This window comes from Diachasma alloeum, unplaced genomic scaffold, assembly GCF_001412515.2.
Source record: "Diachasma alloeum isolate Michigan unplaced genomic scaffold, Dall2.0 Dall_scaffold_00209, whole genome shotgun sequence".
Taxonomy (NCBI): Eukaryota; Metazoa; Arthropoda; class Insecta; order Hymenoptera; family Braconidae; genus Diachasma; species Diachasma alloeum.
The window spans coordinates 164,520-190,867 of NW_021680374.1; the positions used below are offsets into that span (position 1 = coordinate 164,520).

A 26,348-nucleotide genomic window follows, 5' to 3' on the forward strand; every position below is an offset into this window, starting at 1 on the left:
AGGAGCAACGACCCCTTCTCACAAAAATGATCTAACGTGAGCAAAAGATGATGACAAGAATGGACTTGATCCCAGAAATTTATTAGTTCTCTCCATGTATGACGGAGTAATAGAAGGAGATATTATTCGACCCTTCATTTGTCAGAAGAGTTATCTTGTAGAAAATCCTTTAAAATCATTCACGCCCAAGCTAATCCTTTAATGATAAAACTCAGATTCAAACTCATCTCCTTTCATCGCACTGCCATCAGAAAAAGAAATTTACAATGAAATTCATTAGGGTACCTGTCTGTCACACTCGAGGCACGCGAAATGCCTCATATGCCAAGCCCTTCCTTCCGCCTCTGTGCACTCATCAGCAAGGATAATCTCATCGCAAGCGCAGCATCTTGGCTTGAGGGTCTCTGCATGATGTCTTCCACAGTACAATCTACCCTCTCTCCAGAAGTAAATGAGATCAACCAATAATTGCCGACAAACACAGCAAACAAAACAGGCTGGATGCCATAGTGCTGTCGGTCCAGCTCTACTCGCACCAACAGCCATTTCACCAGCAGCAATTGGCCTACCACATTCTCTACAACCACTGCCATGAGGTCGTTCAAGTTGACTCGCGTGTCCTCTACCAAGTGCTTCACGTTTTCTCTGAGCTGCGAATACACGAAGCTCACGCTTCTCCTCCTCAGCAAGACCACTGCAGTATCTTGCCTCATTGTCGTGCGGTGGTAACTGTTGGAGCAGCTGTTTCACTCGCTCACGCTCACCCGCACTACCAACGTACGGTATCTTGTCCTCGGGTAAGGAGCTGAAGTACAGGTGAACCTGTACGATTAAACCAAGAAAGACAGACAACGTGAATTAAGGATATGGAATGACCGTTTTGGGGGGAATCTTGAGGTGAAGGTGTTTTCCCCTTCCTTTGAGTTGTTTCGGAATGCACCTGTCTTGGTTGGAATCGACGGTGTCGGGAGGGAGAGAAAAGAGAGAGATTGGTGAATAGATGGTGCACTACCAAGTTAATTGGAGGAGTGAGTTTTCAGTTCCACATATACACAGAGGAAAAATGTTTCTTATCTTTTCGGGGGGGAATATATTGATTTGAGGAATTCTCGATATTCACTTCCGCTGGGCTTAAAGTAGGGAATTTTCCACTCAATTCCAGAAGAATTATTCTAAATATTGAGCGCTATACGCTTAGGGGAGAGCGGGACAAAGTGAAACGTTTTGTGATTGTCTCTAATTACCAATATCTTTCTTGAAGAAGAATGAATGAAGATTTTGGGATTTGGAGGAGACCACTTTGCCCCGTCTTCCCTTATTCAATTCAAATCAGCGATGGCCATAAATATTACATTTCTTCATTATCAAAAGGATTTCCGACTTTCATGGGTAAAAGTTTAGATATACTGATCAAATTTTGAAAATAGTATAATATTAATAATTTAAATTTCCGATTGATGATGAATTAAATATTTGATAATATGCAGCTGTAAATTTTGCATCAAGTAAATAATTTTTATTTGATAAAAGGTATGACCAGTCGAGTTGAAATTGAAAATTTGCACTTAAATTAAGAATTTTTCGTGGGGATTGAATTTAGGAATCGTTAGTGATTAAATCAACATCGTATCAATATCCACACAGACATTTAAATCTGAAATTAACAATTCATAAAATCATTGTTACTGTAACTATAATGAGATGAATTTGAACATTTTAACTTATAGAATGAATAATCATTCAAAGCCGATCGTAATAGTTGGGTGAGTTAGTAGGTGTTGCTCCGGCGGACATGCGAGTGGATGGGTGACCGCTTAGGAACACCCTCGCCCAAAAATTTCGAAAGGTAGCCACGGCCTAGTGGCCTAATGTGCCCCTCTAGTCAGTGTGACAGAAGGGCATATTAGGGCTCTGGACAATCGGCCGGCTGTACGACTGGGGTTTTTCATGGTTTCCCGTGCAGTCCTAGCCCGAATGGGGTACAGTCGAGAGTAAGATGGCCCATGGTAACGCAGATAAAAATCAGAAGAGAGAAGTAGGAGAGGCAAGGGGAGCCTATAAAACCATAATGTTAGCAGGAAAGAAATATGAATAAAAAAAAATCGTTCAATTGAAGAATGAGACATCAAGAACCACATTGTTCTCAATTGAAGAAGGAGATAATTTCGGTTAATTTGAACACAAGTGTGTTAGATTTAAGACAGGAATTACTGAAGATTAGAAGTTGCAGTGAGAAAAAAATGATTAAAATTAGAAGTTTTTTGTCTCGTATACCCTTTCGGGTTTTTGCGATTTGTTCCCTTCACACCCCCAACCCCCTGTACCGCATTCGCCGAAGAGCAAGGGAAAACCTCACTTGAGGGAAAAACGTTCCCAGGTACATTCTTCTCTTGCGAGACTTCCGCTCGACAATGAAGCCGTAAAATTGAAGAATCGAATCACACTTTTTTTTTTCTTCTCCCAATCTATTGATTCTGTCCAATGACACGCACATTTTAATTACTCATTACGACAGCAGAGGACTGCGGTTTCCCCTCCGTCACATAGACGTATCCACGTAAAATCACGGCTGTACAAAGCTACAGCTACCTAAAATTTTGAAAGATCCATTTTTGGTTCTTCTTCATTTCTCTTTCGGCTCTGCGGCATATGAGCGTACATTTTTTAAAGATGATTTGGATCGGAAATTTTCTGAATTTTCCGAAAAAAATATCAGATTTAGGGAAAAAAGTGGGGAACAGGCTAAAATCAACGTTTTATTTTTCGATTTTCACCATGAAGTTGAAATGGAGGAACAAAAAATTTTTTTTTAATTCAGAAAATTTCCAATCAAAAATGGTGTTGAATTTTTTTTCGAAACATTTTTCAACACGTTAAATAAGAGCGCAGAACTTCGGCTCTAAAACGTTTAATCACGCGAAGCGCCGCTAACTAAGCCGCGGGGCCTCTGCCGTCCGATAAATCTTCCTTTCTATACATAAGTATCAAGAACAGCCAAAAAAAATTGTCGAAAATTTTGAGGCTCGATCTCGTACGATATTGGGGGGAATGGGCCATATACATCTATGAAGATTGAGATGCTTCCCTGAAATTAATATTCTTTTGGCAAGGATAATATGTTCCCTCAGTGTCAGATTTTAATTTAATCTTCTCAAAATAAGTACATATTTTCATCAATTCTTTGTTCATCAATTGTCATCACTATGGGATTCTAGAATTGAAAGACTGTTACCGAAAACTAGAAATTTTTCCTCTCTGTGAATTCATTTTTAACTTCCCGGCCCAATGGGAGGGAGTTATTGTAATTAGCCCAAAAATCAAAAGTGGAGTTTCCATGATTTGTCGACGATTAATGACCCCTAGAATTATCCTGATACGTTTTTGAAGACACGTTTGTTTGTGTGTCTACGAATGTGGTCAAAATTTAGTCCAACGATATCTTTTGAACAAATGAAGCGATTCGAATCATTTTTTTCCATCGATATATCTTCATGTAGCTTAAGGATATCCAAATACTTTGGCTATTTTTCTCCCATAAAATTCTTTTCTACTCAAACATTTGAGCTTTCATTTGAGCCCCATTTGACCCTAAGTTTCCGGACATTTTGCAATGGTTTTATTATTTAAACTTTGCAAGTCTGAATTAGAATCTCGACATTGAATGATTAGAAAACATTTTAAAAATCGGGGGAAAAAATAGAAAGTTTGCTTTTGGGAGAATATTGATGAAATAATTTACAAATTGCAATTTTTGAAAATTACCAGCATTTTCTATGAATAATTTATAAGCAATCAAATTTCCTCCATTTGTTCGGAATCGCAGCAAATTTATTCATATTCATATAGTTTATTCAGACTGTTTTAAACTGTAAAATATGCTTGGATATCCTTAAAACGGATTAGTTTGTGATGGCGATCCCTTCAGCGGTTGTATACTTATTCGCATCAAACTTATTTAAAAAAAAAACACCAAAGAGCGTCAATTTTCTTTTACGATTTCACCTGAGATAACGACGCAATATGACTTAATTTTGCATAATCGATGCGTCTTCTGAGTGGAATCGTTTCATCGGTTGTTCACTCATTCGGATGAAACGTTCAAAATTTGCTTTTATTTCTTCAGTTGCTTTCTACCGAAATCGAGAGTCAGCAATTTGAAGGATGACACATTAAAGATGATTAATTGGATTTGTAAATTCTCGAGGTTAAATGTCTCCATTGAAGAATGAAAATAGGTCCCGTTAAAGTCCTTTCTAATGTGACAGATTCTCCTGCGGATGGTATAACGCAACAAGTCAAATCCGCTGTCATTGTCGAGTATGCATTCATCTCAGAAATGACTGATTGTGAGAAGAAATGTAGAAAGACTCTCTTCGTAGGAGAAAGAAAATTCCATCAAAAAATGTCTCCGGATACTTTACCTTCAGTCACTCTTTATCGAAAAAATCTTCCAGGTCAACAATTAGGTAGATGAGTCAGCTTAAAGGCTTAACTACTTCAGGAGAAAATGAATTAGAAATGAATTATGAAGTAGATTGTCCTTCGGGGCAGGCGCATAGCTGTGGGTCAGTTTGAGCTGAGAAAAGGTAAGCAGTGGTGAATGCACTCGCTGAGTAGAAAATGGAATTTGAAGAAAGCTTCAAAAAAATTCCAGAAGAAGAAAGAGAAAAGAAAATTGGATAATATTTCATATCTTCAAGTCTAAGATAGAATTAGAAGAAAGGAATTCTAAGAGGAAATTGAACAACAATGATTTACAACAGACAATTCTTCAGGGAAGTGGAAAAACGAATAAATCATCTGAGAACCATAAGATCATCTCGAAAACAGAACAAGATTCTTCACAAAAATGTCTCCATACCTTCCGCCCTACAATTACTCTCCTCCAAGATGATTTATGATAATCAAAATGTTGGAGCATGATAAATCGACTCTACATGTTTTACCCCTTCACAGCAGCATTACAACCACTCTTTTTGACTAAAAAAATCCATATGCAATACATTTCTCGCCACAAATCCGTCCCCCTCCCAATTACTCTGAAACTACCTTAAAAACCCGACAAACAACGTTCCGAACATGGAAGCGGAGTGGAAAAAATCGTTCCAAACATTTTGTGAATTTAATTAGCCACCGAATCTCCACCATCCCCATAAATTTATTCTCTCCCCTCCCCTCCCCCTCCCCCCGAGCGATAAAAATCAGTGAATCCTTTACCTGATCAGGCCTTAATCCAGGTGGAACCCAGGTATACTCCTCAAGCGCACAACCACTGTCATCATCGCTCTGGGATAGCCTCTGATGATGTACAAGTGGTTCCTGAAGTTGCGGAGGTTGAACAGGACTCTTGAACGCCTCCTGATGTTGACCCCCCGCCCCAGGTGCCGAGGGCCCCTGGAATGCCATAGCCATAGCCATTGGTGATGCCGGAGAGAGGCCAAGGCCCGATGGTGCCTCGATACTTGGCCGATGGTGATCCTCCCTGGGGCACCTGCAGCTCCTGCACACCTTTCTACAAAAGATAAAATAAAAATCATGACAATCGGATCAACAGTAAAATCAAGTTCGAGATCAAATTGATGAAGTCTTTTCCAACAATCCCAATGACTCATCGTTATTTTTATTGTAATGGTAATTGAAGGAAAGGGTATAAAGCAGATCCCAAGGATTCCAATTAGGCTTCTTGGGATATAGCTTTTACCTTGAGGCGAAAAGGAGAAGTCCAAGTTGTCCGGTAAATCAGAAAGGGGGGCTATCGTACACGAGTTGGCAATGGAGCAAATGGAGACGCTCGTGCGGATCGAAAATTTAATGAAATCTCAAGGATCATAGGTATAATATCCGAAGATTCCCTAGGGTAAAAAGACGGTATAATAAACGTAGTTCAAAGAAGGAAAAAAATTACCAAGGGATCGGTGTGGAAGAAGTATAGTGGCCTGTCATAAAATTAAATCATGGAACCCCCGATGAGGCCAGTGGGGCCCCACGGGTGTCTCGATGATTATAGAATGAGCATGAACTCGTTAAGTATATTCGATTTTCGTGAGTTAGAGGATTAATGGGCTTTCGGGAACTGCACCCAGCGGCAGGTACGGAAGAAAATAAAATTCAACGAGAAGCAGAATTTAGAGAGAAAAATTCCGCTGCGCCGAACCGAGATTTAAACCCGGGTCTCCCAGTTACGCATCGGGCACAATTCCCAAATTTTTTTTTACTAAGTACGTTTATTCACCTTCAAAATACAATAGTTGAATTATAAGTTAACGTATTCAAACTTATATCACTTTCATTTAAAGATTGAAAGTCTAGAATCATACGGAATCAAGAGAGTATCTAATGTTTACAACATTATTATATTCCGATTCTGAAAGAGTAAGAAGTTTAAATGAGTATTATTTTAATGAAATAAATACAGAATCAATTGGTGGCAGCGCGCGCGCTGAACAAGAAAAGTCCAGAACAGAAATTACGATTAATGGATAGAAAAAAGCGTAAGAAATGGGAAAAGGCGATAAACTGAAAGTCAAAAGTGCAACGGAAGCGGAGAAATATAAAGTTCGGGAGGAAGAGTAAAAAAGAATGAGGGGAAATAAATTCGGGGACCCGAGAGAGTGAGGCCGCACCGTATCGGGATACCAAGGTAAAAGCGGATGGCGAAATTCTCGATGACGTATAGCGAGGAAGAAAGTGAGAAAACGCAGAAAAACCTCAAAATAACATAGAATTGAAAGATGGGATTCAGGGATTCAACGGTGGTGTTTTTTGGGCAACGATGAAACCCGGGAAAGAGAAAACAGCGCCGAGATCTTCAAAAGCAGTCGAAGGGAAACGAAGACGAGAGTGAACCGAGGATAGTGTAAAAGGACTTTGCAATAGTGAAAAAATGTGAAAAGTACCAGAACTGAAATATAATCTGATAGGAAATACAAAAATGGATGTTACAAAAATCCAAAGCGACTTCTGGTGATGAAAATTTGGTACTCGAAATTAAGGCTAATATTGAGAATAATCCCGGTTCTCCTCCTACCTCATCCAAATCCCATCCAATCATTTCCTATGACGTCACAAAGATGTGGAACGCTATATAAACTCCCTTCTTTAATGTAATGTAATTAAAATTAAGACAAGGGCCATAAGGGTCATGAGGGTCAGAAGGGATACGAGGATCAATGGCGGCCATATGGAGTCAAATAGGGATGGAAAATGAGAAAAAAATAGAAATTTAGAGTGGTTGTATTTCACTAGCAAAAGCATTGGTTGGAGCCTTTCTTTTGAATCCGATGATTCTGAAATGCTGATCTAAACTGTTCAGCGCATGATGTTTTGGTCTGTTTTCATTTCTCAAGTGGATTTAGTCTGTTGGGCATTACTACCACTGATATCAGTATCCAACACCTGTCAAGCATATACACCCTAAACATATCCAATGAGATGGGGAAAGCGAGTGAGGGGGCGAAGCCCCCCCATGGTTGACGAGCGAGGCGGGCGAGGGGCGAAGCCCCCTATTATATTATAAAAATGTAAGGTAGGGAATTAGATTTAAGCGGTGGAAATGTAAAAGGCCTCGTTAGGCTATACATTTAATGAAATAAAAAACTAACCTTAAAAAAAACCTGAACCAATTGCTTAAATCCTCGCTTACATCTAGTGCGACGTCAAAAATAGGTGATCAAAAAAAGGACTTATCACTCTTCCCAACTAAGCCACCAGGAGCTACGGCAATTCTCTCTCTCTCTGGGTCTTCAAATTCGGTGGTTTGTTCGGATATTTTTTTTTTGGTGCTGTAGTTTTTGTGGAGGTTCGTTTATTTATAATTATCGTGGATCATTTTCGTTATATTGTTTTATGGGGGAGCGAGTTTATGGTTATGGAGGGAAGTGTGGGAAATATTGCTTTAGGGTTTTTCTGTCGCGAAAATCACCTGTGCATCGATAACATCGAGGTGGTAATAAAGTATACTGGAGTTTCGATTCTATTTTCGAATGTCGCTGATGCTTAGGAGGGCTAATGGAAGATGTCAAAACAGCATTTTTATTGCTCGTAAAATTAGCTACAAGAAAGCCGCTTGGTATTCTTTTTATAATCTTTTTCGTTTGAATATTTGATGTTTTTCTTTTAAAAGGGACGGAGTGCAGAATCCTGAAAATTGATGTTCTGGATGTTTTCTTGGGACTCTTGGTGGAAGTTCATTCGATACCTTTAACGTCATACCTTCTGTAATTTATGTGACAATTGGTTTCTTTCATATTCAAGACATTATCTTCTCTTATTTATCTTTGACATGTTGTACCTCAAATTTGTAGAGTCGCTGGACTGAATCCAAACTATAAAGAATATTGTGAAAAAACAATAGCGAATTATTCACAAAAGAGAATTCCTTATAATTTCTAGAAGTTTCTACATTGAGAAAAAAAAAGTTTGTTTGACCAGTACGGCTTCACTTATATCAAGGAAGTCATGACTGGAAAATTTACAAGAAGAAAATATCCGACAGTGAGAATAAAAAAATTTCGAGAGATTTTTTATTTAACCCAAGGACGAGGACAATTTGTTTTTGATAAGAAAGTCATTTCACAAACCACGTGAAACCTAACTGAATCTATTTATTCAATAGTTTCTAAGTCGAAAATTTAATATATTTGAATGCAAAAACTACTTGACTTGGGCCGAGAAATCACTTTTTTGTTGTGAATAATTACTCCTCAGCTTTCGGACAAGTACAAAAGCTCTTGCCGAAAGGTTTCTTTTATCAGTGCACAATATTTTCTTCCTGTCAATTTTTGAGCCATGAGTTTCTTGATACAAGTAAAGCCGTACTTTTAAAAAAGACAAAAATATTCTCTCAGTGCACTGAAAAAACTGTGATATTTATTCTGAATGATATTTACTCTGAATCGTTCCGTTTGAGGATCTGATGATTTTCTCCTCAAACGGACGATTGCAGAATCTATAAAGTTGACGTTTTTTCATTCAACGTCTTAATCATGATCGAGTCTATAAATTGATTGCGTGATAATTGACTTTCTTCATATCCAAAAAATGATTGTCTCGTCTCCCAACAGAAATATCTCATTCCAAAGGAATAAAATACGTCAAAACCCAATGAGAAGATCATAAAATGAGAACAGTGATTGAATGCCATAACAGAATTTCTTATTACTCCTCAAAGTTTCTTCGAAAGAGACCACTTGATATTCCTTTTTAATCCCTTCCGTTTGAAGATTAGATAATCTTCATTTAGAAGGATCGGAATACAGAATCTGAGGAGTTGATATTCTAGGTATTTTCTTATGGTTCTCGATGGAGGTGGATTCAACACCTTGAATGTCACCATTTAGATAATTTATGCGATAATTAATTTTCCTCACAATCGACAAATTATTTTTTCTCATCTCTCACCAGGAATATTTAATTTCAAATTGATAGAACTGCTGGAATTAATATCAAAACACGATTTCTCATAGTTTCTGAAAATCTCTACAAAGAAGAGATTTAAATTCTTTCTGATCTCTTCTGATCAAAGACTTGACCGTTTTCTGTTAAAAGGACCGGAATACGGGGTCCGTGAAAGTGATGTTCTGAACATGGGGATGCCTATACGAAAAGGATCCACTTTTTCGGATCGAATTTTCGGAATTTCTGTTTTTTTTTCATAACTGTCATCAAAATCAGTGAAATTCAATGAGTGCGAAATCCTAAAATTCAGTGATTGCGTGACAATCACAATCACATTATCACTAATTTCCAGTGATATCGTCAATAATTTCCGGGAATTTATCACTAAATTTCAGCGATAGAAATCACAGATGATCAGAGTCTTCCAAATCAGTTTCGAGTATCACTAAAAATCGATGACATGTTGCAGGAAATCAGTGACATGTTCTTAAACATCAGTGACATGTTCCTCAAAATCAGAACTTTTTTTCTCTGTGAATTTACTCCACTACAATAATTTCGAGATCAAAATCGCAAATGAACGTCAAAACAGGATTATAGTTTTTCAAATTTTCTAAAAAAGAGACCGCTTCATAATTTTTCTTCAATCCCCACCTTTGGGCATTTCACATTTTGTAATTTCAAAACCTCGAATTACAAAATCCGTGAAATTGACGTTTCGGATGGTTTCTTACAGTTCTCGACGAAGAGTGATTCAACGCATTCAACATCATCACTCACTCTTTTTACTCCTATGATTGACGTACCGATTAATTTTATTTAGATTCAAAAGATGTTCGAAAAATACCTACACGGCTCCCTCATTTTTCATCGAGGATATTCTATCCCAAATAACCAGAATTGATTGAAGAATATACTCCACTAACAAGTGAATGAATGCAGGTGTTTCAATACTTCGGAAAATTTTCAATTCTTCCGACCGTCATTGATTATTCTCCTAAACCCTTCCTTTTAGGAGATACGGTATAATCCGTGACATTGATGTTCCGGATATTTTTTATTGTTTTCAATGAAGATGAATTCAATGCCGTGAACACTGTCCCTGAAGTTATTTACAATAATAATCCACATACATAATAATTAATTTTATTCGGATGGATACAAAAAATGGATAATGTATTTCTCTTATTTTTCATGAACAAGATTTTATCCGAAATTGATAGAATCGATTAGAAAATCTAGTTCACTAACAAGCTAATCGATGTAGAACAGGTTTTGAATACCTCATAACACTTTCTACAAACAAAAACTGTTCAATCATTTCTGTAAATACCTTTCTTTCGACAATATTGTCCTTTTGCTTCCGAAGGGAAGCATTATTTTTTTAAAAGATTCGGATTACAGAATCCGTGATATCGATATTCCGAATACTTTCTGATTGTTCTGAGTGAAGATCAATTCAATGCCTTGAACATTGTCAGTCAATTTTTATCTACCGTAATTTCCATGTTAATGAATTTGATTAATGATTAATTAATTTGATTAAACTATAGATTGATCACTGTTTGACGGAAATGCCTCAGCGCGGCGTTTTTCTTTTTCTTTAATATGCCATATTTTCTCTCCAAAGGATCATTACGGATCCATTACGGAATCCGTGACATCGATGTTCCGGTTATTTTCTCAAATGTTTCACTGTTGTACAGATTGGGAATATAATCGAAGGATGCCTTTTTCTGATTCTTTATTGATAAAGTTTCATCGTAAATTGAGAGAATCACCAATAAAAAAAATGAGAGAATTAGAAAACCTAGTCCACTAATGCGCGGATCATTGTTACAGCAGGTTTTTAATACCTCATAACCCTTTCTGTCCACCAAAACCGTTCAATAATTTTTCCCGGATATTAATAACTGTTCATAACAAATGAGTCCTTTTCCTATTCAAAAATTATTTAAAATATTCCTTTCCCTCATTTTCCCTCGAGAGATTTCTATCCCGACTGAATATAATCGATTGAAAAATCTAATTCACTAACAAGCTGATGAATCTCACAACAGGTTTGTAAATACCTCCTAACATATTCGATAAATCGAAACCGTTTAATAATTTCCCAAAACCCATTTGTAATATCTTTTCATTTCAAATTTTCGAATTACGAAATCTGTAAAATCGATGTTCCAGGTATTTTTTCATGTTTAAAAATTGAAAATTAAAAATTTTCATCTGAATTTTCTGTGTCAAATCCCGGAAAGTTTTATCATGTACAATTTTCTCTGAAATTTCAGGAAATCAGCTAATTGAAAAATGAAATATTCTATTGACTTTCTGTTCGAATGATCTGAAAATCAGTAAAATACTTAATGTTTCAGTTCAATTATTCTGTGAGATTTCGGAAAAATCAGGAAAATTCATGGCATTTTGTTTCTCAATATTGAGGTTTCATTGAAAATTAAATCAAGTTGTGAAATTCTCATCTCATTCTCACTGAAAACCCACAAATTTCCTTGAATTCTACTTAAAACTTGAAACATCTTGACTATTTTCCCCTAAATCGGATTCAATGTCACTCTAACGAGAATTACTACCACATTTTCAATGAAATTTCGAAAAATTTCCAACAGTGTAGTTCTCGATGAAGATAAGACCACTGTCTCAAAGGTAATCACTCAAATATCCCATTCCTATTCTTTAATGAGAAGAAATAACTCTAATTACTATTCAGAAAAACTAATTTCTCTCCACCACAAGCATTTAATTCCAAACCAAAAAAAATCTATTCCACTAACAAGAATAGCCTCCAGTCCTCAAAACATTTGCATTAAAAATGAACCTGTTATTCCCCAAGGAAAAACCGGAAATAAATAAACCAGAAAATAAATAAAGCAGCCTTGAGGGTTTCTCAAGTTCTCACGATGAGGGAAAAATGAAGAAGGGCGTCACGGTTCCGCTCCTACAAATTCGTTCACCATTTCTTCCTCCTCGCCCCTCCTTCCTTTATTCTTCATCCATCCCGTCAACCACATAAAATCAGACTTACTCATCCCGATAGTTGGAATGCAGCAGACTATCCAAATTATGTTCAGTGATTTCAATGCTTCGTCCACCCCTTCCCTGATCATCATCAAACCCGTGACGGAAGTCACCACAGGCCCTGGATCCCGTCAAAAATTCGACACACTTCTCCGTCGGACTGGGACTGGGTAAAGCAGGTCTTCCAGTGGCTTCCTCGACCCGTCTGCCCTTCAAAAATTCATCGAGGTAGTGTCCAGCATCGACCGGAGGTTCATAAACAGTTGGACTCAAGTTCGTCTGCCAACTTGCCTCCCCAAGATCAAGCGCCGCATTGAAATTCCCTTCCGTATTCTTCCTCCCATAAAGCTTCCTGAGATATGCCTCCTGATGCCCCCTAGTCGCCCAACATCCAGGTGTCCACCACCTCTTGGACCCAAACAATGAACTCGTCTGTCTCCTTCTAGCCAAACTCGACATTTCGACGTCCAAAACTCCACTATCATCTTTTCATCTGATTATCACGACTCCTCACCTACCCCTCTATTTTTCACCCAATCCGCCGCACTGTCACCACCCTAAAACCATCCAGCTGACAATCACTGATAACAGACCAACGAAACAAATTGTTTCCACCAAAAAAAAATCACTCACAACTAAACACCCAGTGCACACAATCGCTATAACCGGTAGTGACTCTCCCTTCGAAGGAGGAAGGAGATTAACGTTTTAATACACCGTGTATCTCTGTTCTGTACCAAGAGACAAGCAACACACTCGGCATTTTCGTAGCCTCCTTCGCATGGAGCCCACTTCACATCTTCAATACTCCTCTCACGTCGCGTATACCATAGCCGTTATTGCTCTCTTACCACTGAGCAAGTCGTTTCTCATCATTTATTTTTTTTGTCGTGTCTTTCTTTATTCATTCTTTGTCTCTTTTCTCCAATATAACTCGTTCTCGCACTTTCGCCTGAGCTATTTGTACTTTGATGGTTTTTTTATTGTTATTATTTTTAGAATTATTTTGTGCTGTCAATGGTTTGAGAATCCACGAGGGGGGAACAGAATCCAGGAGGGATTGAAATTTTTTGGTGTGGTTTGTGGAGCTTGAATTTTTTAAAAATTTCTGCAATGTTTGAAATGTTCGGCACTCAATTTTTTTAATGGCATAAAGAGAACTTCCTGGATACCACAGTGGTGAACGGTCGCGCAGACACTGGGAGTGAGCGTGTGCCGTAGTCGTTGGCAGCCCCGTGAGGTAGGTAGTGGGGCCCGATCTGGGCCCAGCGGTAGAGTTACAAAGGGGGTAGGGGTAGGGTAAACCATAGGAAAGGAGGGAAATACGTTCTGGCACCTTCGGAATGACAGAGAGGCGTATGGAACTGTGTTTGTGAGGGAATTTTTTAATGTTGGTGTGATATTTCTCGGACGTTACACGCAACGCGTTTAAACGCCCACCCCATTTGGATCGCGTTCGCAATGTCCGACCAATACGATTGTGTTGGGAATTTATTTTGTAAGAATCATGGGGAAGATGGCTTTGATTTGCTCGTTTTTGTCGGTGTGATAAGTGATAAAGTGGAGAATCGCGTTATTGATTAATGATTGATGATTAATTGGGTGAAACGTTTTGAGAGAGGATATGCGTGATCATTTCTTTTTTAATTTGGTGATGTTTTTTTTTATTTTTGATGATAGAGAAATTGATGATTTATGACCGAAAAAACGTTTTTGGACACCAATTCATCCCACGCCGGTAATTGCTTGTCCTTTCGTTTTACGGCTTTGGAAATATTTATGGAAAGGCATCTGGAATTAATGAATGAGGTAATTAACTGTCATGAAATTCAACTTTTGGTGTCCATAGTACGTGGAGAGAGAGAGAGGGAGAGAGAGGGAGATTGTTGCGGGGCAAGAGTAATTTAATGAGATTATCGAGATTGTCGCGATGTCCATAGTTTAATGTGCCTCTAAATTTCTGACGATTAGCTTTTGATGCGAATTGGGGAATAAACATGTGGAACAGTATGTTTGGAGAAGATCAGATTCGAATTCACGGAATTTTATGTAGTAGAGAACTCTTGATTCAAAGATTACGAAAAATGAATTGAATTTTTGGAAAAAACCAATGGAAAATTCCGCGATCATTCCTCACAATTTTTTATTCTGCATGAAAATATTAACTAGAGAATGGGCCAATTGCCGGACGGTTAATGGAAATTCGAATTTCGTGGTAGGATCTTTTTTTTTTCATTTCGTGGTAGGATCTAAAATGAAAAAGTCACCTAAATGGGGATGCGATGGCTTCCATACCTTCAAGAATGTTTTAATTAGCAGAAAAAAATTATTTGAACTGAAAATTACAATGCAAAGAATAATTAAATTGAGAAATAGTTGAATGCAGCCGAAACCCCTAATTTCTGGACGACTAGGCCATATTTTTTTTATTTATTAAATGTAGATCAATAGGAAAAATAATTGATCACATGGTTATGCACAAGTAATATTATTGCAAGGTGAAATAATCAGTACAATTTTCATTTTATTTATGGAATATTCAAGGCAAGTTGAAATCATCCAGAAACTAACCCCTGTCCAGAAATTGACCTGTTTACCCTACTAAAATTCACATTGGGTCGATTCCTTGTACTCACGATTCAATGCGATTATCATGATTGCTGGAATATCCATTGTTTTGCAATCAGTTGGAATCATTCGAATATCCCGCGCTAGCCGATCTAAAAAATATTGGAATAAATTAGAGAATTGACGAAACGCGTTACTTGTTATTCCACGAGTCACTTCGCAACTCACGCGGGAAACTTTGCTCTCTTCCTTCTCAACTTCTGATATGACCGGTCAGTCTATTACTTCTATCTTTTTTGTTATTTGAAGTATTGGGCAATCGTATTAAATGTGAATTTCAGTAATCTTCTGTCTTGATTACCATCGATAAACGGTACAATTATTTATTTAATGACTTGGAAATAGAACTAATGGGCTTAAATTTCATAATTTTGTGATATTGATAATTAAAATCCATTGAATTTTATTAAAAGAAATGCGAAGGCAAAATTGCGCAATGATTGCTTCTGAATTTGTATTCTGTATAAAAATATATAGCGGTCAAAATTTACAATAAGTCAATTTCTTGAGAATCAATAACTGCCGTGAATTTAATTTTGTGAGGCAGCTTGTTGCTACATAGTTGTGGTTTCCACTCCTTAATGATTGGATTTATATGTAAATTGAGATATGAATGTATAGAATGGCATGTTCAAGAAATATTTAGTGAAAATTCACAAAATTTTATTTAGTGGAAAAATCCCGGTTTCAAAATCCACTTAATCTCAGCGAAAAATTTGAATTAATAGTCTCGCAATCACTGTCCATGTACTGTGGCATGTACTGACGACGTACCGTCCGAATTTAATTTACTTACAATTGTTAAATAAATTAAATGATAAAATTAATTTACTTAAATTTAATTAAATTCGAATTTACGCAAATTCGGACGGTACGTCGTCACTACATGCTATCTATTATAGACGCAACGTATTTCAATGCGAGGAAGTGCCCGGAATATTATTCCGGAATTGAGGATAAAATATTCTGGATTCCGGAAAATTATTCTGCAATCGAGAATTAAATATTTCGAATTCCGGAATATCATTCCGGATTCCGGAATATTATATACCCGATTTGAGGATTTTTTTTCCGTGATGACGCTCGATATGTCCCCTACTCCAACGAAGACTTTGAGATTTCACCGCGGTCTCCGCTTAAGGATATCCAAGTATCTTTTACAGTTTGGGACAGATCACACTATAGATTCGAGCACTTTCAATCATCAAACTTGTCAATTAAATTGCGTGAGAAAAATAGTATTGATTCCAGGGCATTGCAGAAATCAATCGAATTCGATCAAAAAACGGTTGAGAATTACGCAATAAACACCCTGAGAGAAAACTTTACCAATATGTAGACCATATTTCAAGACAAGTACATTATCTTCAAAGGCTGAACTCTCGAAGTGATTCGGCTTCACGAAACTCAAATAAATTCTCACTTATCACTACCGTTTCCCGCTACATCATGAATATATTACATATCAAAACGTTAGAAGTGCATAAAAAAATCATGAAAATTATAAATACTTGAAGATTGAAGATTCCTCCACGCGCTTTGAGTGAGTTCATATACGATAAAATAATTCTTGAGTACAATAATTCTTTAAAGCATGAGACCTTTCTCGGGCCACGTGAATTGAGACGCCTGGAAGCATTAAGCGATTGAAGAAAAATTACTTGTCTCAAGTAAAATCGCGATGAATAAATATTGTATTCAAATAAACTGGTCATCATCCTGAAACCTTGGTTGATTGATACTACAAAGGTCCAACGAGTTTTGATCAAAAAACGAAATGTAAATTCTGTGTAAATTCCGGGATTAAAAATATCAATTTTCAATATTCGCTATGAATTAACAACTGACTAAGTGAAATTATCGAAATCCTTGAAATATGTATAGTTTAATCCCTCTGAATCCTTGATCATTCTGTTTTGATGCAAATTTAATTCAATTGAAATTCACTAAATGTGACGGCATTTCGTCAAGAGACGAGCGGGAAATTTCGCAATCATTGGTCTCAAGTTTCTGTCTCCAAATTTAAGCGCCCATCACGCTTAACGACATTGGATTCCATTTAAGGGGAAAAAATTACGTAATTTCATGTTTCATTGGATATCACAATTTCTCGTACTATTCCAGACTATTATTACGGTTTTCGGCAATGTTAACACTCAAAAATTTAGTAATTTTTTCCTGTTTAATTTGCCAACGTGTCGAGTGGTAAATCTCACTCCTCTTCAGGGCAATCTATTTAGTTCCATCTATATAATTCCAAAAGAACGCAAATCGAACTTAAAAATTATTACAAACCATCTCTATTATGATACTCCTTATTGAATATAATTGATTCAGAATTATTAAATAACTCAAGCATCTTTCACTGAATTTAATCATCAGTTTCTCCTACTTATTTTTTATTTATTTATTCATTTATTTGTTTATTCAAGTCAAAACAGCCGATGCCAATTACAGGACTTATAAATGGAGTGGAAATAATAAACGCTCCGCAGTTTATATATTCACACTAGGTTATAAATGTAGGAAGTATAATATAATAGAGGTTAACATAAATGTCAAGCAGTAAAGAGAAGAGATCAAAATAATGAAAATGACGAAAAAAAGTGAAACGGTCGTAATTGTTGAATGTGACATTAACAATAACTATTTACTGAGACGGTTCAACAAAATCGGCATATCGAGCTTGGCGAAAACCCCCGAGAAATCCATGTCTACAATATCAACTTGTTTTTCAGGAGCTACAGCGTTAATTAGGAATTCAGAAATCAAAACTAAATTGGTGATTTAGCAAAATACTTATTGGAAATTCAATGGGATTTCATTTTTTTTATCAGAAGGAATACGAAAACTTTTCAAATCACTTGAATTTTCAATTAATTGAAAATTCATGGACATATTCAGCTGAAGTCCCCTGATTACTATTAATTTCCATGGAATACTTAAATTAAAATTTACATCATCCATTATTTTGTCCATCAATTGAGGAACCTTCAATACCAAAATGCCCGAAATTCCAGTGAACCGTCACATGCTGAAAATTTCCGAGAAGCATGCCGAAAATATCATCCGCATTTTCAAATAATAAAAAAATTGCAGAAATCGCAGAGAATGAATTTCCTAATCCGCATAAACTCGTCATGACCCTGAAATAGCTCTTACATTCCTCAGCATATCCCACTGGTGTCTGGAGAATCGGGCGTAGAGCACCGCAGGGATGCCCACAGGGATAATACGGGCAAAAGGAATCGAAGGTTACGGATGAAGGAAGAGATGCTGAGTGCGCTCAGTATGTGTCGGTGGATCCTTATCGCACGCCGTTACCATCCACCAGGGCTCCAAGATCACGACCCGGGGAGGTCGATGTCACGCCAAGGGATTTAAGATCGAAACAGGTGCCGCTTCAGTATTATATATATGAAAATAAAACCACGCGCAACAAGTCCAGAAGTGGAAAATACGACTAAGTATATCCAGCCGTGAGGCTCGGGTAATCGTTTTATCCGTGTTAAATTTTTGCACCCCACCACTGCGAACGATGGTGAGATACATAGGCTTCACGCACGCGTTTCATATATTTCTGCGAGTTGGTGGGTATGACAGTAGCAGCCGAAGGGAAAACCTGGTTTCCATTCCCACACATGAACGACTCATTACGTGCTTCCTGGGCATACGTTGCACGTGAGTTCATCAAAATGATTTAAATAGATAGTTCTTTTCTGTTGCCCCAAGGAGCATTCCGGGGGCAAAGCGGAAATCAGGTGGTATTTTGCAGCATTTAGTGGCGCTTCCATGATGAATCAGCTGGGAAAAGTAATTTATTTGATTTTAATAAACGGGTTTTGTGGTAATGTGTGTAATAGGGGTTTAGTTTAAAGTCTTTTTGGCTTGGAGTTGGTAAGTGTTTTTTCGAAAGAAGGCTATTTTATCGGAATTTATTTGAATGCTATAAATCGTTCGGTTGGGATGAACAAGTTCCTTTTTTTCGATTTTAAGAGATGATCAATTTAGTTGACAGGGGTAAATGGATATGTTCGCTCGATGGGATGTATTCATTTCTTTGCGGGAAGGTTTAATCGGGGTTTGCATTCATTTAAATTTTTTATTTCAGAATCGAGGATATTTTATGATTCAGTAGCCAAGTGGTTTAACGAGATGAGTCAACTCAACTTCGAAATAAGTGAGTTTCTGATTAATGTCTTTGGGATGGAGGGGAATGGAGGTAATTTTCAGAGGATTTTCTTTAAAGCAAGAACTACAAACATGTGGGAAATTGATTTTGTCTCCATATAGCATAGTTACTTTTGTTAATAAATTAACAATATGCCTCCGGATGATAATTTCTTCCACATCATTTTCTTTAGATACAAAATAGACACTTTTGATTTTTTCTTTAATGTTAACGACGAGTTGAATTGTTGATGAAATGGAATTTTTTTTTGTCAAAGAAAAGAACAATTCTTTCTCTTTGTGATGAGCGTAAACTGATCTCAATTGATAAATTTGTTTCTGCGTTATAAATATTTTTTAAAAATTCAAAAGTGTCCATTTTACTCCCCTGTGATTGATCGTTCTATATTATTTTCTTCAATTGAATTATATTTCTTATTTAATCAATCAATTGTGTTAGATTTTTTGTGAAAATTCTTGTATAAATTGAATGAAAGAATGATGCTATGTATATTATCTTGAAACTTATTGTAACATTGAATTGCTCTTTGAATGTTTGTACAAAAAATTCTTTTTTTTATAACTCCCTGAAAAGTGCACTTTTCGAAACGGTTTAGTGAGCGTCAAGCAGTTGTTTTCCACACGGCGGGCGGAAAGTTCCAGAGCGTGTACAAACCCAACCACTTTACCCCCACAACCCTTCCGAATAGTGAACTCGAAAGTTATCACAAAAAAAGACGCGTTACACGTGCGTGCCAAAAAGTGGAACTTTACGCACTAGTAACACAATTCACAATTTCAAAAGATTAAAAAGACAATTTTTGTTATTCCGGCCGCAACGCAGCACTTCACAGACGCTACGCGTCCGTAAATCACGGCCTATAGTCGTTATAAAAAAACATATTATTTGTCACAAGGCTGAAAGGCGAGAGTGGTAAACACGTGGGTAAGGGTGAATGCCCATGGAACAGAATTCACACGGAAACCAATTAGATCGCAAGATTCTCCCGCCAATTTTATTTGCCTAATTCTGATTGGTTACTTGGATGTATCGTCGTATGGATTCTGTTCCATGGGCATGAATCCTTAGGGTCCCTTATTTTACCTCCCGTGGTTAGACTTGTCTTTTTCGTCTCGCCGTAGGCGCAAAGTCAGATTTCCAAATGTTCACTTTGCACCCGCCGAGGGGAAAAAAACTTTTCTAAAAAAACTTTTCTCGCCTTCGGCTCGATGTCGGACGAAAAGTAAAAGGAAAATATGAAATGATGCTTGCTTCTCTTTTCATTTATGTCAATATTTTTTTGCACATCAGAAAAAACCATAATTTAACTCGTTGAAGTTTGCTGAATCATCAAGTCATTGGTGATTTGAATAGAGTTGGAGAAACCACTTGAATTGAATGGAAAAAGGTTTGGATTAATTTAAACACATCAATAGAATTCATGATTCAAACAACCTTTACTTGAATCGAAATTTTTTTCACAGCCCTTTTAAGGAAAGATTTTTCTATGTTTTATTTTTTCAATTGAGGCATCATTATTGAAAAGAATCGAAATTTGGTAGACAGTTGACTAGCAATTTTCAGGAGAGTGCCATTGAACGCAATTTAGGAGAAAATAAAATCGTGAAATTTCAGATTTTACTGAACACGCAATAAAATTCAAAAATTCTGAGCAACAGGAAGGCGATACTTTTCCAGCTTATTTGAATTTTCAATGTGTACATGGATTTTCAGCACAACATACACAAGATTTTTAATTAACTGAAAATTCTAGAATATATCTACCTGAATTTTTCAGATTTCTATCAATTTTCATGGAATAATTGAACTGAAATTTACACTTTTCATTGATTTTTCCACAAATTTTTTAATTTCCAACAAAATGATTCCTTCAAATTTCAGTGAAACTATAACATGATACAAATTTCCAAGAAGTTTACTACAAATTTCGGCCAAAAATGGTTAATGATGATGTTTATCCTCTGGACCATATACCAGTTGCTTCTCCTTCACTTAATTAAATTGAGTATTCCATAAGAACCCTTCAGCTGAAAATAAAAAACATGCAAATTCTTATTTTCCCCCATGTCACCAGATGAATTTTCTCCGAAAACTCTTGCACCAATATTTGTCCCTCTCTCTCCCGGGTATTCTTAACGGCTTGGCAAACATCCCGTCTGGCAGTATCCAGAGTTTGCTGTTGACTCACTCGTCATCGCAAAAATTTTCATCTCGAGTGGATACTATTCAGCTTCCACATAGTGGTGGCGTGGAAGCCCGCATCGTCTGTTATTCTTGAGGATGGTAAAGTGGTATATACTCCATGTCCAGGAGCACCAAGGTGAAATGAAAGGCGCTCAAGAAGGCCTCTTACGAAGGCCGCCCGAGGCCCACTGGCATGAAAACTCGGGTGCTTCTGCACCACCAATATTAAAATAAAAACCAGCCAAGCGAAACATCCAACGTAACCATATGTGTGTGGTGGTATGAATGTATGGGAGGAAGAAGCGCAGAGCAAATGGATGAGGGATTCAGAAGGGAATTATGCAGATTGCTATGAGGCCCCGGCTCTGATGGGCCTTGATGGCTTTGCCGGGGCCTACGTGATCCTACTGGAGACGTGCCGGGCATATTCCATGCTTGCAGGGATCAAGTCGCAAACTGCGTATAGGCACAACCTTCAGACTGTCCCCTTTCTGCAGAAAATATTCAGAGCGCAAACACGCAATGTTTACTTCATATTTTCGTATGTCGCAATATATCTTTGATCTGCATTTAATGGGATGGGTAGTTTGTCTCTGGTCCTCAACAACTTCTTGGCCTTCAGGGCTAAGCCGGGTAATTCCAACATTTTTCAGGATTATCCAGATACTTCTTGATAATTGTAAATAGCTCTGCGCAAGGGGAAACTATTTCTTGATTATCAACTGAAGCATTTGCGTTTGTGATGAATGAGTTCATTAGCATACTCACGTTGGGTGTAACGATGGTTTTAGAATACAGTTGTTGATTATGATGGGTTGATTCAATCACTAGTGCCATGTCAATGCAGGCGTCTCTTCATTCACGTTCATAATGGACGATAGACAATACAATGTTATTTAACTGTGACGGATGGATTACCACAGCCCTGTCGATATAAATCATATTTTCGCAGGAAAGTCGATGGCTTGAGTGGCATTGGAGGATACCGTTCTTCTCTCTTCTCTATTCTTATGCCATTATGCCGCCATTGGAACTGGGTGCCAATTCAATTTCCGCAGTTCGTAAATAAGACTGTTCTGTTGTAAGCATTCTCAAAGAAATAAGATTCTGATCTGTGGTGGAAGGTCAGCACCAGAAGAGTATTCGAATTGATATGGAATGCTCCATATTTAAATGATAACAGGAATTTTTGAATCAGCATAAGCCTGTCCTACCTGTTTTCATGGAATGCCTCTCACACTCTGTATTGAGTTGCCCTGTACGCATTCACAAAAAATGCAAGTTTCTTGCATTTTCAAAAGGAATTCATACACTGATCGTATATTCCATTGCAGTCTCATTTTGAAATCAATTAAGAAGAAAATGAAAGCTGAGGACTAAATAGTTGTCAACACGGAGCATCTAATCGACGTCGGTCCAGACGGAATGTATTTTGTAGCGAGACTTAATGAATCGAATATGACATTCCTATAAGGACTTTCGGACGAAATATTGAGATATCATATGGCAACAGCCATATTTGAACTTTGAATGGATAAGTAATGCTCCGTATTTAAAAGGTAACGTGAATTTTTGAACCAGAATAAGCCTGTTATATATGTTCTTACTGAATGCCTTTCATACTTTGTATTGAGTTGCCCTGTGCACATTAACAAAAATGTAAGATTCTTGAATTTTTAAAGGGAATCCATACACTGATCGTATATTCAATATCAGTCTCATTTTGGAATCAATTAAGAAAATAATGAACGCTAGGGAATAAACAGTTGTCAACACGAAGCATATAATCAACATTTGTCCCGACCGGATGGCACTGTAGTGACACTTATTGAGTCGAATATGACATTTCTAATAACTCTCGGACAAAATATTGAGATATCGTGCAACAACAGCTATATTTGAGTTTTGAATGGATTTGTAATGCTCTATATTTAAAGAGTAATGTGAATTTTTGAACGAGAATGAGCCTGTTATATATGTTCTTACTGAAGGTCCTTGATATTTTGTATTGAGATGTCCTGTACGCATTCACAAAAAAATGCAAATTTTCTGAATTTCCAAAAAGAACTCGTACACTGATCTTACATTTCATTTCACTCTCATCTTGGAATCAATTAAGAAGAAAATGAAAGCTGAGTAATGAATAGTTGTCAACACGGAGCATATAATCAACGGCCGTCCAAACGAAACGTATAGTACTGAGGCTTAATATGTCGAATATGATATTTGTATAAGTATTATCGGCCAACATACCAGCATGTAGTTATACCATATATACCCCATATATATACCATATATACCAACATGTAGACATACCAACATGTCTACCAACATGGTAGGTATCACGCGTGGAAATTTTGCTCAATTTGCCGAGATCTAAATCCGTTTTAGCTCCAAACTGGTCCAAATTTCTTAATTACATTTTCGAATCAGAATCTGATAAGATTATGGGCGGAGTAATTGGATCCAATATATCCGGAATGAATTTCGATTCTATTCTGATCAGTCAAATCAAAGCCAGTTCTCACTTATGTGTCTCTTATTCTAGCCCGATTTGAGTTTGCCCGCGGGTATCATACTATAACCGCCATTTTTCTAGTCAGAATTGATACGTAATGCTCCATATTTAAATGGTAACATGAATTTTTGAATCAGAATGAGTCTCTCTTAAATGTTTTTACTGAATGCCTTCCACACTCCGTATTGAATCGTTTTGTACATAGTCGCAAAAAATGTAACTCTCATGAATTTCGAATAAGGAATTTATACACCGATCGTATATCCAATTTCAGTCTTATCTTGGAATCAATTAAGAAAAAATTAAAAGCTAGGGGATAAATAGTTGTCAACATGGAACATATAATCAACGCTCATCCGGACGGGACGTAGTGGTGAGACTTAATGAGTCGAACATGACATTTGTATCAGGACTCGGACACAATATTGACGCTTGACAACAACAATTTCTCAATTTTGCAACTTCAACTTAAACCCCGTCTACTCATACTAAATGCGTCCATTACCATATTTCTCGACTGCCCATAATCACGTCATCAGCCTGCACTTGTTAATTATGACAGTTCGATCAAAAAAATGCGATAAGTCCCAGTAGAAAGAACAGTTTGACATCATCCCCCCAAGACCAAAAAGTCCCTCTCATTGATTAAATATTCACGGCTGAATAAACTCCTCTTATTGCCGTAAACCGTAATTTAAAAATAATCAACTACAAAGTACTTGGTTGCTGCTTCCATTAAAATAAGCAAAAATACCTGGACAGATACGTATTATGTACCTCGCCGTCTCCCTCTCGCTCCTCACTCCACCTCTCTCTCATTCCTTAAGTCAGTGGCCACGATCCGGTTTACCTATCTCGTCCAATAAACATGGGTACAAAGATCCGGAGTTGTACACTTCCTTCCAGATATATCCACCCGGCGAACCCCTTCTCCAATGAATTCTGGGACATAATCCTGGAATATAGGCACTTGAAGCTTACATCCGTAAAACGACGTTCATTATCCAGCACTCCAGGTGGTGAAGACTCCACTGCAGATGATACTGAATTCACTCTTCAGTATTAGCCATCGAATTGAGAACACAAACATTGTATGCATGTCCATCCATTATCCTCTTGGTGCTTTTTTTATTCAAAACTCTCTTCATCTTTTTGTTTTCAGAAATCACCGAACGTTTTCTCCTCTCATCTCTTTTCTGCATTCGTGATGAGACAAGGCCAAACACATTGTGGAATGCACAAGCGTGTTTTGGTACCTGGCGACTCTTCTCTCTTCAAGAAGGAGGATGGGTAATTACGTTTTTACGATGGTGATCTCCGACGCCATCTTTGAAGCGTCCATGACTGCGCGTCGTTGACTTGTGCTTGGGTTGCATCAAAATGTTAAGTTGTAAAGGTAGGGAGATCTCTAGTCGTGGTTTTCAGCGATGTATGGGAAGACTGCTGGTTGTGTACTGGAGTCATTGGAGATTTATGGGACACGATGTAAATCATGGAGAGGAGTAGACAATCGGTGGGTGACGGTTTTCTCTGGGTGACCGCAGGAATGTAACATGTGTGGGAGGTGTTTATAGGGGGAGAAGTTTTTTAGATCGCGATGTGGCAGGTGAGTAATTAAACGATGATGAATTTCAAGAATTATTTAATTCAGTTGGGGGTGATGATGTGGCTGTTTCAGATTATGATGATGACGCAATGGTCCAATCTTTGAAGGGGTTTCAGGGAGTAATAATGAACATTCTTTATCGGAGAAGCGGTAGTTCGATCGTTACTGGTGATTGGTAGCTATTGATAAGATGATGAGCATCAGTTTTGGATCTACTGTTATTTTCTGTTCTGATTGTTGCGGGTTCTAGCTCCATGAATGGCGTGTGCAGGTATATTTTTAATAGAACAGAAGAGTTATTGCCGGATAGAATCTGGTTATACAACGGTGCCTTCATCGTTCTTCAACAGGCTATTTAATGAATACATCACAGCGAAGTTATGAAGGGAGATAAATTGGAAAAGATTCCTGGACTAGTTGACAAATATCTTCGAGGGGAGGAAGCTTAGAGAAATTTATTAGGAAATCTTGCTTGGAGTAATGCTTGTGGACTTCAACGAAGTTGAATTATTATATTTTCTTCACAATTTGCGAATGCTGAAGATATTCAGTAAATACTCTGTGTGAGATTTTTGACCCACTTACATTTTTTCTTGCAAGGAGTACTTACTGGTTCAATGAAAATCGATTCAATCAAGCCTTTTTTCGTGTTAGCTACCCCACTGAAAGCAAGCGTTTGCCTCAGCAAAGTGATTCACTTCTCACAAATGAATACCCATTCGATATGTAACAATACCAGTTGAAACCGAACGAACTACGTTACCACCAGCCAAGCAATTTTCTCCCTATTT

The 26,348-nt window shown here is 37.4% G+C and overlaps 1 protein-coding gene across 3 annotated transcripts in view; it reads right to left on the minus strand.

Moving 5' to 3' along the window:
• The window catches only part of LOC107036536 (protein espinas), a 178,357-nt gene that overhangs the window by 9,554 nt on the left and 142,455 nt on the right, over positions 1–26,348 (minus strand). For 2 of the 3 annotated variants that reach the window (XM_015254564.1, XM_015254565.1), the window contains 2 exons: positions 5,218–5,512; positions 286–822 (listed from right to left, as the gene is read on the minus strand). In XM_015254564.1, coding sequence (XP_015110050.1) covers positions 286–822; positions 5,218–5,512 — 832 coding nt within the window. Of the gene's footprint in view, positions 1–285; positions 823–5,217; positions 5,513–12,436; positions 12,944–26,348 lie in introns of those variants that run through there. The other variant, XM_015254563.2, reaches the window with a different exon arrangement.